Source organism: Priapulus caudatus, unplaced genomic scaffold, assembly GCF_000485595.1.
Source record: "Priapulus caudatus unplaced genomic scaffold, Priapulus_caudatus-5.0.1 Scaffold69, whole genome shotgun sequence".
NCBI lineage: Eukaryota > Metazoa > Priapulida > Priapulimorpha > Priapulimorphida > Priapulidae > Priapulus > Priapulus caudatus.
This window is the reverse complement of record NW_014577130.1, coordinates 26,082-40,854: the sequence shown is the minus strand read 5'-3', so window position 1 is coordinate 40,854 and position 14,773 is coordinate 26,082. Positions and strand designations below refer to the sequence as shown.

At 48.4% G+C, this 14,773-nt stretch overlaps 1 protein-coding gene across 1 annotated transcript in view; it reads left to right on the top strand.

The window, feature by feature from the left end:
- LOC106821330 (TBC1 domain family member 1-like) overlaps nt 1–14,773 on the top strand; it is an 82,178-nt gene that overhangs the window by 58,096 nt on the left and 9,309 nt on the right. The window contains exons 12-16 of the mRNA XM_014826087.1: nt 6–48; nt 977–1,138; nt 3,027–3,200; nt 5,668–5,819; nt 6,160–6,255. Coding sequence (XP_014681573.1) covers nt 6–48; nt 977–1,138; nt 3,027–3,200; nt 5,668–5,819; nt 6,160–6,255 — 627 coding nt within the window. The remainder of the gene's footprint in view (nt 1–5; nt 49–976; nt 1,139–3,026; nt 3,201–5,667; nt 5,820–6,159; nt 6,256–14,773) is intronic.

Genomic DNA, 14,773 nt, shown 5'->3' with positions numbered 1-14,773 from the left:
AGCAGATTCTGCTCATACGCATGGAGAAGGAAAACCTCAAGCTGAAAGGTGGCGTGCGCTCATAGAGGAGCGTAGAGCTTCTTCTTAATATTTACACATACCTGCCCCCACTAATAGAAAGGTGGCATGCGCTCATAGAGGAGCGTAGAACTTCTTCGTAATATTTACACATACCTGCCCCCACTAATAGAAAGGTGGCATGCGCTCATAGAGGAGCGTAGAACTTCTTCGTAATATTTACACATACCTGCCCCCACTAATAGAAAGGTGGCATGCGCTCATAGAGGAGCGTAGAGCTTCTTCTTAATATTTACACATACCTGCCCCCACTAATAGAAAGGTGGCATGCGCTCATAGAGGAGCGTAGAGCTTCTTCTTAATATTTACACATACCTGCCCCCACTAATAGAAAGGTGGCATGAGCTCATAGAGGGGCAGAAGAGAGCTTCTTGATAGCATTAGCTTGCATGTACCATATAGCATATAGAAATGATAGATAGCAGTAGAATGCCAGAGAAAATGAGGGGTAGAGGATGCAGATGAAGTTGAATTAAAATGCTTGTGGTGAGGGTGCTAAAGATGATGTGTCTAAATGATCGAGGCCTTACGTGCCAAATATTTAGTTAATGTGTTGGCTAGATAATGTGGCTAAAGATAAGGTTAAATGATAGGGCAGAATGGGTGGGGAATATTGTACGGTCAAAGGTTTATGTAGAAGGCACAATACATGGTCTAAAGCATGAAAACTGTAAAACTTGCACTATACATCATAAAACACGTTTAAAATCATTTGGTGTAAAACATGTACTGTAAAACGGCCGTCATAAAACGTGCGTCGTAAAACGTGCATTGTAGAACATGTGTTGCAATACTCGCGTTGCAATACTCATACCGCAATGCCGGTACTAAAACAGCAGCTGTGCAATTTCAAGCCTGAGCAGCTATTTATAATGTGCTGCTAATGGCACGCTTCCAGCTCTTCACGATGAGAAAACTACTGATCAGGTACAGCTGGACTATGAGGACATCACGCCTTGCCTGTCAGACGCCAGCCAAGTGTGGACAGAGTTGCTGAACGCACCAGAGAGGGAGAGCCAACGCATTGATCCTGATAAGCTCCTTAGTGCTGTCAAAGCCGGTGGGTGGTTGCAGTTACTATCGTTAATATTTTCCCAATCATCATTATTGTTTTTGTTAATTGTTATCGTCATCTACAATGTCCTTGTTACTCAGACTGAATAATTATCTACCAGTGGTAATATGTGTAAATTATATAATATGTAAATTGTGTATATATATATGCCTAAAGATTCCCATAAACATGATGCTGTCGTTCTTCTACAGCCCGACAGCCGTTGACATGTGTGCCTCTGTCTAGTACAGGGCGTCAAGTTCCTATTTTTTCCTATTTTTTCCTATTTTTTGGGCAATTCCTACTTTCTCCTATTTTCTGGACAAATTCCTATTTTTTCCTATTTTTGAGGGCTTTTCATTTTTCTGAATCCAGAATTGTATTTATCCTTCTCAGAATGCAGGAATTTACATTTCAGGTGACCCAATTTTCAAAATTTTCCTGGGTGAGGACCCCCAGACCCCCACCCCTTACTTTAAATTAACGTAATATACTCTTTACTATCACAGATTTTATTTCAGTAAAGTTGTTTCTCAGTTGTATGGGGTATGTGTACCCAGAGGGGGGGTCCAGGGGGTCCGGATCACCCTTTTTTACCCCAAACAAGAGAAAACACATAAAAGATAATTTTCTGCTTAAAAATTTGGAATTCCATCTTGCATTCTAGACATCACATCAAAATTACTGCTCAGATGCTCTCAGATGCACAAATTTTTTAAAATTTTCTTGGGAGGTCCCTTAACCCCCCCCGCCCCCCCTAAGGGCAACGTGCTGAAAGCCTAGGCGCCCACACCCGAGCAAAACGGAAATTTTGTTTTTTCCAGGCGTTTCGCGTTCTGCTCGGCGAGCAAAGCGTACACACGCCACCCGACACAGCACACAGCTGAGGAAATAAATACAGAAACACTGCGTACAGCGCCGCTCGTCACATGACATCAAAAATAGGCCATCCAATGGACATCCAATTTTGTGTGTCATGTGAATATTTTAAGGAATTGATTTGACGAACCGTCTGTGGCGTTTCGCTGTGGTAGCAGAACGATTGACTCACACACCCGAGCAAAACGTACGCCTCAAGCGCGAAAACATGTTCCGCGAATCAAACATTTGGCTTTTTCAGCGAAACACGCTCAGCTGAGCAATGTTTTTGTTTCGGGAATCCGCACACAGCCACGAACATTGAGCGAGAAACAAGTTTTGCTCCACGCTTCAGGGTGTTTTGCTCGGGTGTGTGCGCTAGGCATCTAGACACGTCGCATAAGCTGCCTTCGCACCTTTTTATAAAAGTGGCCCTTATTTTCTTACTGGACCCCCCTTTTTCCAAAAGCCGGATCCGCCCATGTATACATGTACGTCATACTATTTTGGAGTAGTCTACATGTATGGGTGTTTATCGATGAATAAACTGCTTATCAATTTTAACATGCATTTCTCATTAAAACCTCCAAAATATTGTTCGCTATGTGATGTAACTCCAAATGTATATTAATAAAACCATTTGTGGTGGATCGGGATGGCTGTAAGGGTGTTTGGGAGGCCATCTAAACGCAACAAATATTCCTATTTAACATGTATTTCTCACACAAAATTCCTATTTTCCTCCCTCTATTTTTCACATGCTGAAATTTCCTATTTTTCCGTATTTTTGAGCGTCACTTGTCACTTGACGCCCTGCTAGTATTGCTAATCGGTCGCGTAAAGAGGTCAGTGGTAATCTCGTCGAGCTCTCGTACATCAGACCAAGGGTGAATAATGACAAATTTGTCATGATTCACTCACAGTTGTCATTATTTGTTGGTATTTGTCGTTATTCACCCCTGATGAGACGTGATGAACAATCGTACATGAGATGTGAAGAACAGTCGTTCGTGATACGTGACTATAATATTAATAGGTGTGCCGCGGAGCAAGCGCGGACAGGTGTGGGTGCTGCTGGTGGAGCAGCACCTGCTGAAGCAGGGAGGCAGCAGCAGCAGCATCTGGGATGCGGCGACCGATCCGCAGAAGCCCTACGATGAGCTGCTGAAGGAGCTCACCTCGCATCAGCATCACATACTCCTCGACCTAGGTGAGCGCGCGTCCGCATGTCACCACGACAACGACACCACGAGCTCGGGGGCAGTTGTCAGAAACGTCGTAAAATTAATGCCAATGTTAATGCTAAAATGGCACTTACGACTAATGTTAATGTTACGAGAATAGCGTTGATAGAGTTAGCAGCGTTGCAGCTATGAGGAAACCTGCGATAACAGGAGCTTCATAATTTTATGTCACAAGGCTGCTGATTGGATGAGAATCGATCACAAAATTCAAATTCATACACTTTATTGTACATCACAATAATTTAAGTTATTCAGGAGTTTTCATTCTTGTAACTTCACGATATTTCTGTCAATGGTTTCTGAGTTGAAGTTAGTGTTAGGACTAATGTTAAGACTAATTTTGTTTCTGACATCGGGCCCCTGAATGTTAACATACACCCGTCGACTGAATCCAACCGTTGCCACTCATAGTTAGTCGGTAACTGTTAGTGTGTGTTAATAAATAAGGGTACTTCTCTCGGGGAACACTCGGGGACTTTTTACGGAGTATTACTTCTTTTACAAAAAGTTGGTGTCACATGTCGCGGAAAAGGTTCCGAAAACCTGGAGCACTCGGAGAAAATTATCTATTACGGAAAAGATCTTATACAGCGCCTGCAATGCTCCCCATCTCCCGCAACCATCAGAAATCTCTCCACCGGGGTTTAAATTGACTACGTCACGAATTTTCTATGGTGTATATATTTGTAAAATTTTTGTTGCCATTTTTTTACATAAAAAGTAAGTACTAATGGGACTAAATGTATCCTCAAATTCTTACCTGATAAGATTGTTTCTCAACTAGTTAAAAATCCAAAAAACCGGGATGATTTGATATTATGATCCTGGCATTTATTGCTTGCTATGGTTTACGTATGAGTGTGTGTGTTTTTACGTCGAACAATATAGTAAAATAGGAAGTATAATGCAGCAATTTAACCATAAAAAGTGAACAGAATTACTTACATTTTGTGAAAAAGTGGAAATATCTTTTTTACTTTTACTATTTATTACTATTAATCACTTTAAGTAACTCGTGAAGATACCAGCTTGTTGTGGAGGTCACACTGGCTGTAGACGTCACACTGGCTTTAAAGGTCACACTGGCTGTAGAGGTAACTAGTAGATGACGTCACACTGGAAGTAGAGATCACCTTGGTTGTGGAGGTCACAGTAGTTGTAGAGGTCACACTGGCTGTAGTGGTCACATTGGTTGTTAAGCTGGGTGTATAGTGACGACTGACAAGGCAGCTTGTAGAATGGTGCACACATGCAGATCTCTATGTACCGACACTGAATCACAGCTTTTACTGTACCGATCAGGACAGGTCGCGTTGTCAGCTCCTATATCAGCTAAATCCATTCACTATGTCTAAATGTCAGTGCGCTCGCATTATTTCCTCGCTGACAAAGGCCTATGATGTACTCACTGTCAGTCGGCGAAATGTTCTAGGTGCGCGTGTGGCGTAGTCTCTCACCTACGCAGAGTTCGCTGCACCGCTGACATTTCCTTCATCATCTCACACGCACGGACGCCTCCGTGCTGCTTTCAGAATGCAAGCACAGCTTTATCCGGTCATCTCTCTCTACCTGCTGTCGACAATTCTCGAATGTCTCTTTAGCTCTCGCACGCTCTGCACACTCGTACGCGTACAGCTAAGTGTGTGTGTGGGGGGAGGGGGGTGCGTCCGTGTGTGTGTGACTGCGCTGTGAGTACGTATGTATGTGCGTGTGCGTGTGCGTGTGCGTGTGCGTGTGCGTGTGTAATTGTGTGTGTATGTGCGTGCGTGTTGTGCATGCATCGTGCAGCTCGCCCCCGCACACACCTGCGCCGTCTCTCGTCTGCCAGCAGCAAGGTGCGTCATGATCACCTGTGTGTCAATCTGCATCGTATTGATTGGAGTTATGAACACGCGCGCGCGCCCATTGAATATGCACGAGGCGTTTTGACATTTCCTGCGGGCGATTAAACGTCGAGTCAAGCGTGTACATGTGAGCGAGCAGCAGCAACGAGCGGCTGCTACGAGCGAGTGGGCAGCAAGCCAGCAAGCGTGTACATGTGAGCGAGCAGCAGCAACGAGCGGCTGCTACGAGCTATGTCGCTGGCAGAGGTATTCACTCTCCGTGAGTGTGACTGTCGCAGCGTCATGGTACCATGACAACGACGAGTGTTGATCAATATGTATCGGGGGCGGCATGTGCGTTGAGCGCAGGCGTGTGCCGTGTGCCTGCCTGCCTGCCTGCCTGCGTGCGTGCGTGCGTGCGTGCGTGCGTGACCCGGCACGCGTGTTCATATTAATAAATAAGGGTACGTCTTTTTGGGGGAAACCCGAGGAAGTTTTTTTCAACTATTACAAAGTTTGCGTCGCGTCGCGGAAAAAGTTTCGTCACGTGTTCGTCGTTTGCGATTGGAACCGGTGTCTTAAGATGCCGCCCGTCTCTCTGCCGCCGCAGGTCGCACGTTTCCGCAGCACGCTTACTTCACGAAGCAGCTGGGAGCCGGTCAGCTGGCCCTCTTCAACATACTGAAGGCGTACTCGCTGTGCGATGGAGAGGTCGGCTACTGTCAGGGCCTCAGCTTCGTCGCGGCCGTCCTCCTGCTGCACGTAAGTAGCCTGTCAGCGTTCAGCATCTAGATCTGCCTTTGGACATGTGACTACAGCAAATTTGTGCCGTTAAACTGTACCGGACGGAACCAAAAATTCAAAAGAAAAGAAAAAGAAGTGAAAAGAAGAAAAGAAGCCAAAGAAGTGTGACGCCACATTATTAGTTTTACTATCGAATTGAGGTCCGAAAAAGTTGACATGATATGCTGTTATTATTTACGCCATATATTGTATTATATATTCTGTAATCATAAGTATTGCTAAAAGTAATTAGTGCCTAATTAGTGGAAAGGCAAACGCTTAGTTGTTAATCTTGTCTTTTTGTCTTCATTTTGCACAGATGGGAAACGAGGAGAAGGCATTCTGCCTGCTAAAGTTCCTGATGTTTCGGGTGGGATTTCGCAGGCAGTACAAACCTGACATGAGTGCTCTACAGGTGCTTAACTGTTCATGTTGCTTGTATTGGTTAGTTACATAGAAAGATAAGTTGACCGCGTTTGTGCCCGTAGCTCTGTTCTAAGATGCAGATGTACCAGCGGCCCGACTCTTGGTGGCTGTTGTAGTTGACCAGTGTAGTGACATTAGCTAACCATGTAGCTCCTCTAGTTGACCAGTGTAGTGACATTAGCTAACCATGTAGCTCCTCTAGTTGATTCGTGTACGTGGGCTTTTCTTTGACAATTCGTAGCGGTTTTGTTGACCATTGTAGTGGGTTATTGTGACCGATTGTAGCAGGACATTGTTGGACCATTGTAGTAGCTTAGTTTGACTATTTGAGAGAGCTTTATTGATTGCTAGCCACTTAGTATAGTGCCAACTTTATAACGTGAGTTAATAGTAGTTGACAGTTAGCGGCTTATATGAGTTGGACCATTTCGCTTATAGACCAAATCGACTTTAATATAGTTGACCTATGTAGGTTCGACTTATATATGCTTCGACGCATATGTAGCCGACTTATATAGTTGACTATGTAGTTGACTTTATATTAGTTTTGACGACATTGTAGTGGACTTTATTAGTTGACCTATGTATTGACTCTTATATAGTTACCATTTTAGCGACTTTAATATAGTTGACCATTGATAGCCGACTATATATAGTCTGACCATTGTTAGCGACTTATATAGGTTGAACCCATTTTGTACGCGACTTTATATAGCTGACACAATTGGGTAAAAAAAGCCTCGACTTTATAGAGTTGACTATTGTACCCGACTTTATATAGTTTGACCATTGTAGTGACTTTATAATAGTCTGACGCTTATGTAGTTGACTTATATAGTTGAGCCAGTGTAGCCGACTCCTTATATAGTCTGACCATTGTAGCGACTTATATACGTTGACCATTGTAAGCGACTCTGTATATAGTTGACCATTGTAAGCAACTTTATATAGTGCGACCATTGTAGGCCTTTATATAGCCTTTAACTACTGTAGCGACTATTATAATAGTGTGACCCTTGTAGGCAACGTTATATAGTTGAACATTGTAGGACTTTATATAGTTGACCATTGTAGCGACTTTATATAGTTGACTATTGTAGCGACTTTATATAGTTGACTATTGTAGTGGCTTTGATTGACTGTGTGTGCCGTAACTCTGTCTGCAGATTCAGATGTACCAGCTGTCGAGGCTGCTGCACGACCAGTACCGTGATCTCTACGAGCACTTCGAACAGCACGAGGATTGCGTGCGTTCCCTCTACGCCGCGCGCGTGGTTCCTCACCGTGTTATCTCGTCCAGTTCCGCCCTCAGAATCGTCGGCCCAGCGTGTCGTACGGGTGAACCTTCACGCAAGATACGTGAGGCTGGCGAACCTGCAGGCCTCCTGAGACGTGACAGCCCTGCGAGATGGGGCGGGCCTCATGAGACGCTGGGGTCCTCACGAGACCAGGCCAGTTCTCGCAGTAGAGAGTAGTTTGTGTACTACTCTTAGCTAGTCAGAGTAGTTTGGAATGTGTCCACCATGCCGAGCAGGTTAATATGTACATTTTACCCGTGTGTGCGTGCCGTGCGCTGCCATGGAGCCCCGTGCCTGCCAGTTGTACACTCGTGGAGGCGTGAATGATGATTGATGATGATGATGATGATGATGATGATGAGTCCGAATGATGTGATGATGACGAACTGATCCTTAATCATCCCATTCATCCTATGATTGATTATGAATGAAAATAAATGAATGAAAGGCCGCACCCGCGGTCCCTCGGCGCGCGGTCCCGCACGCCAGCCCTCACCGGCACGTCGACACGCCACCCCAATCATCGCCCCCTCATCACTATACCAGGCTCGCCTCGACCCTCCATCCTCACGGCCGCTCCCAGGGGCACTAGGCAACCGACCCCACCACCGTCACGCGACCCGCACCCCCTGCCCCCTGCGGCTTCCATAATCGGCGCACCGCCGGGGGGCGCTCCACCTCACCTCCATGCCCTCCCACCCGTCTGACTCACACAGGCCACAACCGACCCACCCCCAACGCGCTTCGGCGCGACGCCGCCTATTCGCGTTCGTGACCTCTCACGCCAACGCGTGCGCCACCGATCGCCCTACAGCACGCCAAAGACTGCTAAAGCCTCATCGCGTGCCTGGTCACTCACTTGTCGGCCACCCGACATCTATCCTCCTGCCTACACATACACAAACGCATATCCCAGACCACCATAATTCTCACCACTCGTACTATACATCACACAGCTAACGCTGAGCGTCTCCGCACCTTAACCGTCTGACCATGGGACTGCATGCGCACGTACACAGCCCCGCGCCCCTTGCCTCTCCTCTCTCCCAGATTCTCGTTTTCCTTCACGGAATAAGAGGTGATAATATTCGGATGGCTGGTCGTGCCTGCTTGTGAACTCACCGTGAGCACTCGTAACTGCAGCTGTAGCAAATTCGAGAGCCCGTCATGGACCTTCTGAAACTGTCGCTGCCAAGCATGGGAGGTATACGACTGCGACCAAGGACTATTTACCATACAGAGTGCTGGGACTCTCATTGATTACAATAGCTAGATTGACTCCTATCCAGTAGCGTCAACTTAGATACGCCTACTGTAATAATGTATGTAATGTTATACTACATCTTATGTACTATAGTAGTAATATGTGCAAAAATTGTCAATTAAATTTCTTTAACTTTGCAAATGCAAGGCTAATTGCTGTCTGAACAATCTTGTTTGACCTGAGCACTGAAGAGCAAACAAAGAACTGGAAAATAGAAGACTGCGAAAGAGGTCTGCTCTCACCTTATGCGCCTATTGTAAGATCATAAGAACGCGGCGGGGGGGCGGGGGGGGGGGGGGGTGGGGGGGGAGGGGCGGGGCGGGGGGGGGGGGTCCTATCATTCCATTACCAAACTATATTCATTTCACGTTCATTGATTCTTGGCTGTTTCATTATGCACCACAATAAACCTTCAGACCACGACGAATAGCCAGGTTTTTCGAATTTCCATTTACTACGTGTATAACATTCAGCAATGACCAGCAAATTACATTTTACGTGCTGCCCCTAGTATATGCTACACATGTCGCCAGTGACCGACTCTTTGCATTATGTCGTATCCGGAACAACTACCGCCCGCTGGACAACCTACCCCCGGGCACAACCTACCACCCGGACAAGCCTGCCACCCGGACCTTACGCGCCCTAGCGGACAACTACCACACTCCGCCGGACACACCTGCCACCGCCCACGACAACTGCCGGCTCCCGTAGGACACATACCCCCCTTAGGACTCAACTACACCGGATACTGCCTACCCGCGACAACTGCCCCCTAGGACAATTACCCCTAGGACAAACTGACCACCCGGACATAACTGCACGCGACACTACCACCAGACAACTACGTATACCCCCCCTAAGACAACTAGTACCACCCGGAGCGCGGCTACTCCCCTAGGGACGATTACCCTAGGACAATTACCCACCCAGGCAATACCACCCCGGACAATTAGACACCCACACAACTACCACACAGACAACTAGGACAGAGGGCCTCACGGAGATGCCATTACCTCCGCCAGAATGTAACATGTATGTGTTACGAGCTGGCCCTTGCTGCGCTGGCTGGCTGCTGGTCGCCTAAACGCGCTAAGATCGATCGGCGCGAACACACACACACGCTAACACAACGAACAGCACTAACACACAAACACACTAATGACCGAGAGCCGATCACATAACCTCTTCCAACTCTGTTGGGCCGGAGTTAATTAAACGTTTTATATTAACATATGATAATAGTCGGAGGAATACATAGCATATTAGTTTATACAGCATGCAGATAAGATATAGCTATATGTGTGGTGTATTAACTAGATGTTAATTAATTTATAGCAAAATATGTGGCTCCTAATCAACGCTTTTTTGCAAACGTTCCACTAGCGCGCAAGGAAAGAGGCAGGGCTAGAGGAGAACGTGGGAGGTAGGGGGTGAGAAAAGCGGAAGGACGCGAGAGAAGGAGGAGGCACGGTAGCTTTAATATAAGCCGGGCGGGCGCCTCTCTCCTCTCTCCCGTACCTACTACTGCACTTACTAAATGATCGCCACTGCGCCTGTTGCCCTGTTGTATATTCGCCTCCGACGCTCAACACCACCAACCCCTCCTCCCCTCCTCTCCCGAAACTCCCGCAACACACCCTACTCCCTCCCCCAACTCACGGCCAGCCAGCCAACCTTCCTCCCCATCCGTTGACGCCACACCACCACCAACCCTCCTCCCTCCCCAAACTCACGCGGCACAACCAACCCTCCTCCCTCCCTCAACTCACGAAGCACCACCACAAGCCCTCTCCCTCCCGCTCCCCAAACCTCGCGCACCCCTGGCTACGCACCAACCTCCCTCCTCCATACACGGCAGCCACCAACGCGCCTTCTCTCCCCACTCGACCCACCAGAACTCACGCGCAGGCACCAACCCTTCTTCCCCGTCCCTGCTCACGCCCTCGTGGCACATCGCAACCCCTCCTACGCTGCCGCGCACTCAGCCAAACCTCCTCCCTCCCCAAACTCACCGGCACCACAACCCTTCTCCTCCCCAACTCATGCACACCAACCTCCTCCCTCCCACGACTCGCTGCGCACCAGCAACCCTCCTACCTCACGCTCACCACCAACCATCCTCCCCTCCCCCCAACTCAACGCCACACCAACCCTCTCCCCTCCTACGCTCCACGCCACCCCAACCTCTCCCCTCCTACGCTCACGCCAACCACAACCTCCACCCTTTACGCTCACGCCACCCAACCTCTCCCCTCCTACGCTCACGCACAGCAACCTCCTCCCTCTTACCTCACGCACCACAAACCATCCTCCCTCTACGCTCACGCCACACCAACCCTCTCCCTCCTACGCCTCACTACACACAACCCTCCTCCCTTCTACGCTCACGCCACCCAACCCTCCTCTCCGTCCTACGCTTCACGCCACCACAACCCTCTACCTCTACGCTGCACGCCACCACGACTCCTCCCTCCTCCGCTCACACACACACACCTCTGCCCCTCCTCCCTCCTTCCCCTCCTACGCTCACGCCACCACCAACCTTCTCCCCTCTACGCTCACGCACCACCAACCCTCTCCCCTCTACGCCTCACGCCACCACAACCTCTCCCCTCTACGCTTCACCACCACCAACCCTTCTTCCTCCTACGCGCACGCCACCACCAACCTTCCTCCCCTCTTATACTCACTCACCACCAACCCTTCCTCCTTCCTAGCTCACGCCACCACCAACCCTCCTCCCTCCTCGCTCATGCACACCAACCACTCCTTCCCCTCCTACGCTCACTACGCTCACTACACACCAACCCTCCTTCCCCTACTATTGCCTCACTGGCCACCACCAACCTCCTCCTCTACGCTTCACGCCACACCACCCTCCTTCCCTCCTACGCTCACACCACACGAAACCTCCTTCCTCCTACGCTCACACACGCACCAACCCTCCTCCCCGTCCTAACGCTACTACACACAACCCTCCTCCGCTCCTATGCTCACGGCACCACAAACCCTCTCCCCTCCTACGCTCACGCACCACCAACCCTCTCCCTCTTACGTCACACACACCACCAACCCTCCTTCCCTCTCGCGCATCACCACCAGCCAACCTCCTCCCTCTTACGCCTCACAACACACCAAACCCTCCTCCTCTTACGCCGGTCACGCCATCACCAACCTCCTACCCTCCTACGCTCACGCTACCACCAACCCTCTCCCCTCTACGCGACGGCACCGACCAACTCTCTCCTCCTCACGCTCACGCATCACGCACCTCCTCGCCCCTCCTACGTCACGCCACACCAACTCTCCTCCCCTCCTTACGACTCCGCATCACCACCCTCCCCTTCTATGCTCACGCCACCACCTAACCCTCTCCACCTCCCTACGCTTCACGCACACAACCCTCTCCACTCCTACGCTCACGCCACCACCAACCCTCCTCCCCTCCTACGCTCACGGCACCACCAACCCTCCTCCCCTCCTACGCTCACGCCACCACCAACCCTCCTCCCCTCCTACGCTCACGCCACCACCAACCCTCCTCCCCTCCTACGCTCACGCCACCACCAACCCTCCTCCCCTCCTACGCTCACGGCACCACCAACCCTCCTCCCCTCCTACGCTCACGGCACCACCAACCCTCCTCCCCTCCTACGCTCACTACACCACCAACCCTCGTCCACTTTCACTGCAACAGGCACCTTACGATGCGGCGATTGTAGTAATGTTATACTACGTCTACTATGTTTCTCTACATCTACTATAATACTACATCTAGAAACCCTAGCTCGTCTACTGCACTCTATACCTTACTGGAATGGTGTCATAACCCAGCCAGTATAATGGTAACACCTGACAAGTTTCGCTAATAGCACTTGGAAGTCGTATCATTGCTTCATTGACAGCGAAGAGTAATACTTGGTGTTATACTTCAGCCGTATGTTATCTAGTGCACTCTATAGCTTACTGGAATGGTGCCATAAACCGGCCAGTATAGCGGTACCACCTGACAAGGTTCGCTAATAGCACTGCTGGCTTACGGTGTTCTACGCCTGGACGTCGAATCATTGCTTCCCCGGATAGAACATGAATACGTGGTCATAGTATCAAAAGTGTCATAATATATATTATTCATTATCTATTATCTATATGATGACACTCCTGATAATATTATGTACTACTGGCATGGTGGTCGCTCTCTGTCGCATCCAGTCGATCTGCAATTGACCAAGATGGTTCCATTGCCTCCGTTGTGTCAAGTTGCTCTCCATAATCGATGAGAATCGCTAACTCCCACGCTAGCTTTAGACAAGCCGTGACTAACCATTATTGGTGACGCCTCTTTTACCTCTGGTAAACTATTAGTAAGTTACTCTACGACTGACAGACGGCTAACGCTTTTGTTACCTCTAGTAAAGTAGTAGTAAGTTACTCTAGTACGGCTGACAGGACAGCTATGTCTCGTGTCAGCCTCAGTCGTTACCAACCCGACGACAATGGCTCGTGTCCACACAGACCCCCACCCCCATCTGTCGGTCAGTGACGAGTCATCGGTGCATCTCCTTCTCTCCTCCTCTTACCGCAGGTGTTGCATATGGACATTAGCAAGCAGCTGTACTGGCTCGTGCCCTCACCAATCCCCCTACCACAAACCACCCACCCACCCACCTAACCACCCACCTGAGTGGTGATGAGTCGGTGAGTCTCCAACCCCCGACCCCCTCATCGGTCAGTGATGACTCATCATTCTCCTTCTCTCGCCTCAGGTGTTCCAGATGGACATCAGCAAGCAGCTTCACGCGTACGAGGTCGAGTACCACGTGCTGCACGAGGAGCTGGTCGTCGGCTGCTGCGCGCACGGCGACACCGCCTACGTCGCTCAGCTAGAGGGCGCCGTACGCAACCTGAAGAGCTCCAACATGGAGCTGCTGGAGCAGCTGCAGCTGCTGCATGGCACCGTACACGGGCTAGAGGACAGCTGTAGCAGCTACAAGGTAGGTTATATACGCGCGTGCGTGCGTGCGTGCGTGCGTGCGTGCGTGCGTGCGTGCGTGTGAGTGTTGTTATAGTATTATTGTAATGTATTATACCTCGGCTTGCAGGTTGCGTTAGTGTGTAGTTCGTTGCCGTGTAGGTTTAATCAGCCGCTCACATATACATTCATACTATAGTAAAAACCCGCGTATAAGAACCTAGATTTTTCCAAGTTAGCCTCAATAGGTTTTTATATAAATGGTGCTTACTGAAAAATTAGGCGCAAAAGCTTCTTAAATAGGTTCTTGTTTCTACTTTTAATATGTATAAGCTTATACTTGATTCAAATTGTGTTGAAATTTTCTTACAAGACTGCAATTTTTGCTAATTAATACCCATGATGGGCTACAGTGTAAGTTTTTCAGTGCTTACCATACTGTATGATACAGTATGTATCCAAGGAAACAAAACAACATGCAACAAGATGTGTGCAAAAAAGCTATAGATACAGCCAAGAGCAAAATGTATACAACTTACAAGTCTACCAAATTTAATAGTGGTGTGTAGTCAATTGTACAGAGGTCACTCTAAAACACATAGGATTCTATAGTCCCTGTGGCCTGATCTGGTCATCATTTGAACCATCGGCTGTCATAAGGCAATTATTTTACCTGTGTTTCTTTTTAAGTCTTCATCTGCATGGAAAATTAAGAACCTACTTTAAAATCTTAGCCTAAAACAGGTTCTTATGTAAAGGGGTCTAAATGGGAAATTTTAGCCTAACAGGTTCTTAAAATCTAGGTTTTTATACGTGGGTTTTTACTGTATTCACTGCACGATGCAATAATTAGAAAGATAAGAAATAAACAGGAAAAACACACAATATACGTACATTCCTATAAACCGATTTTTCAAACGGGTATCCTTTATTATTATAAACTATGTACATGTACGTATGAATTTTAATT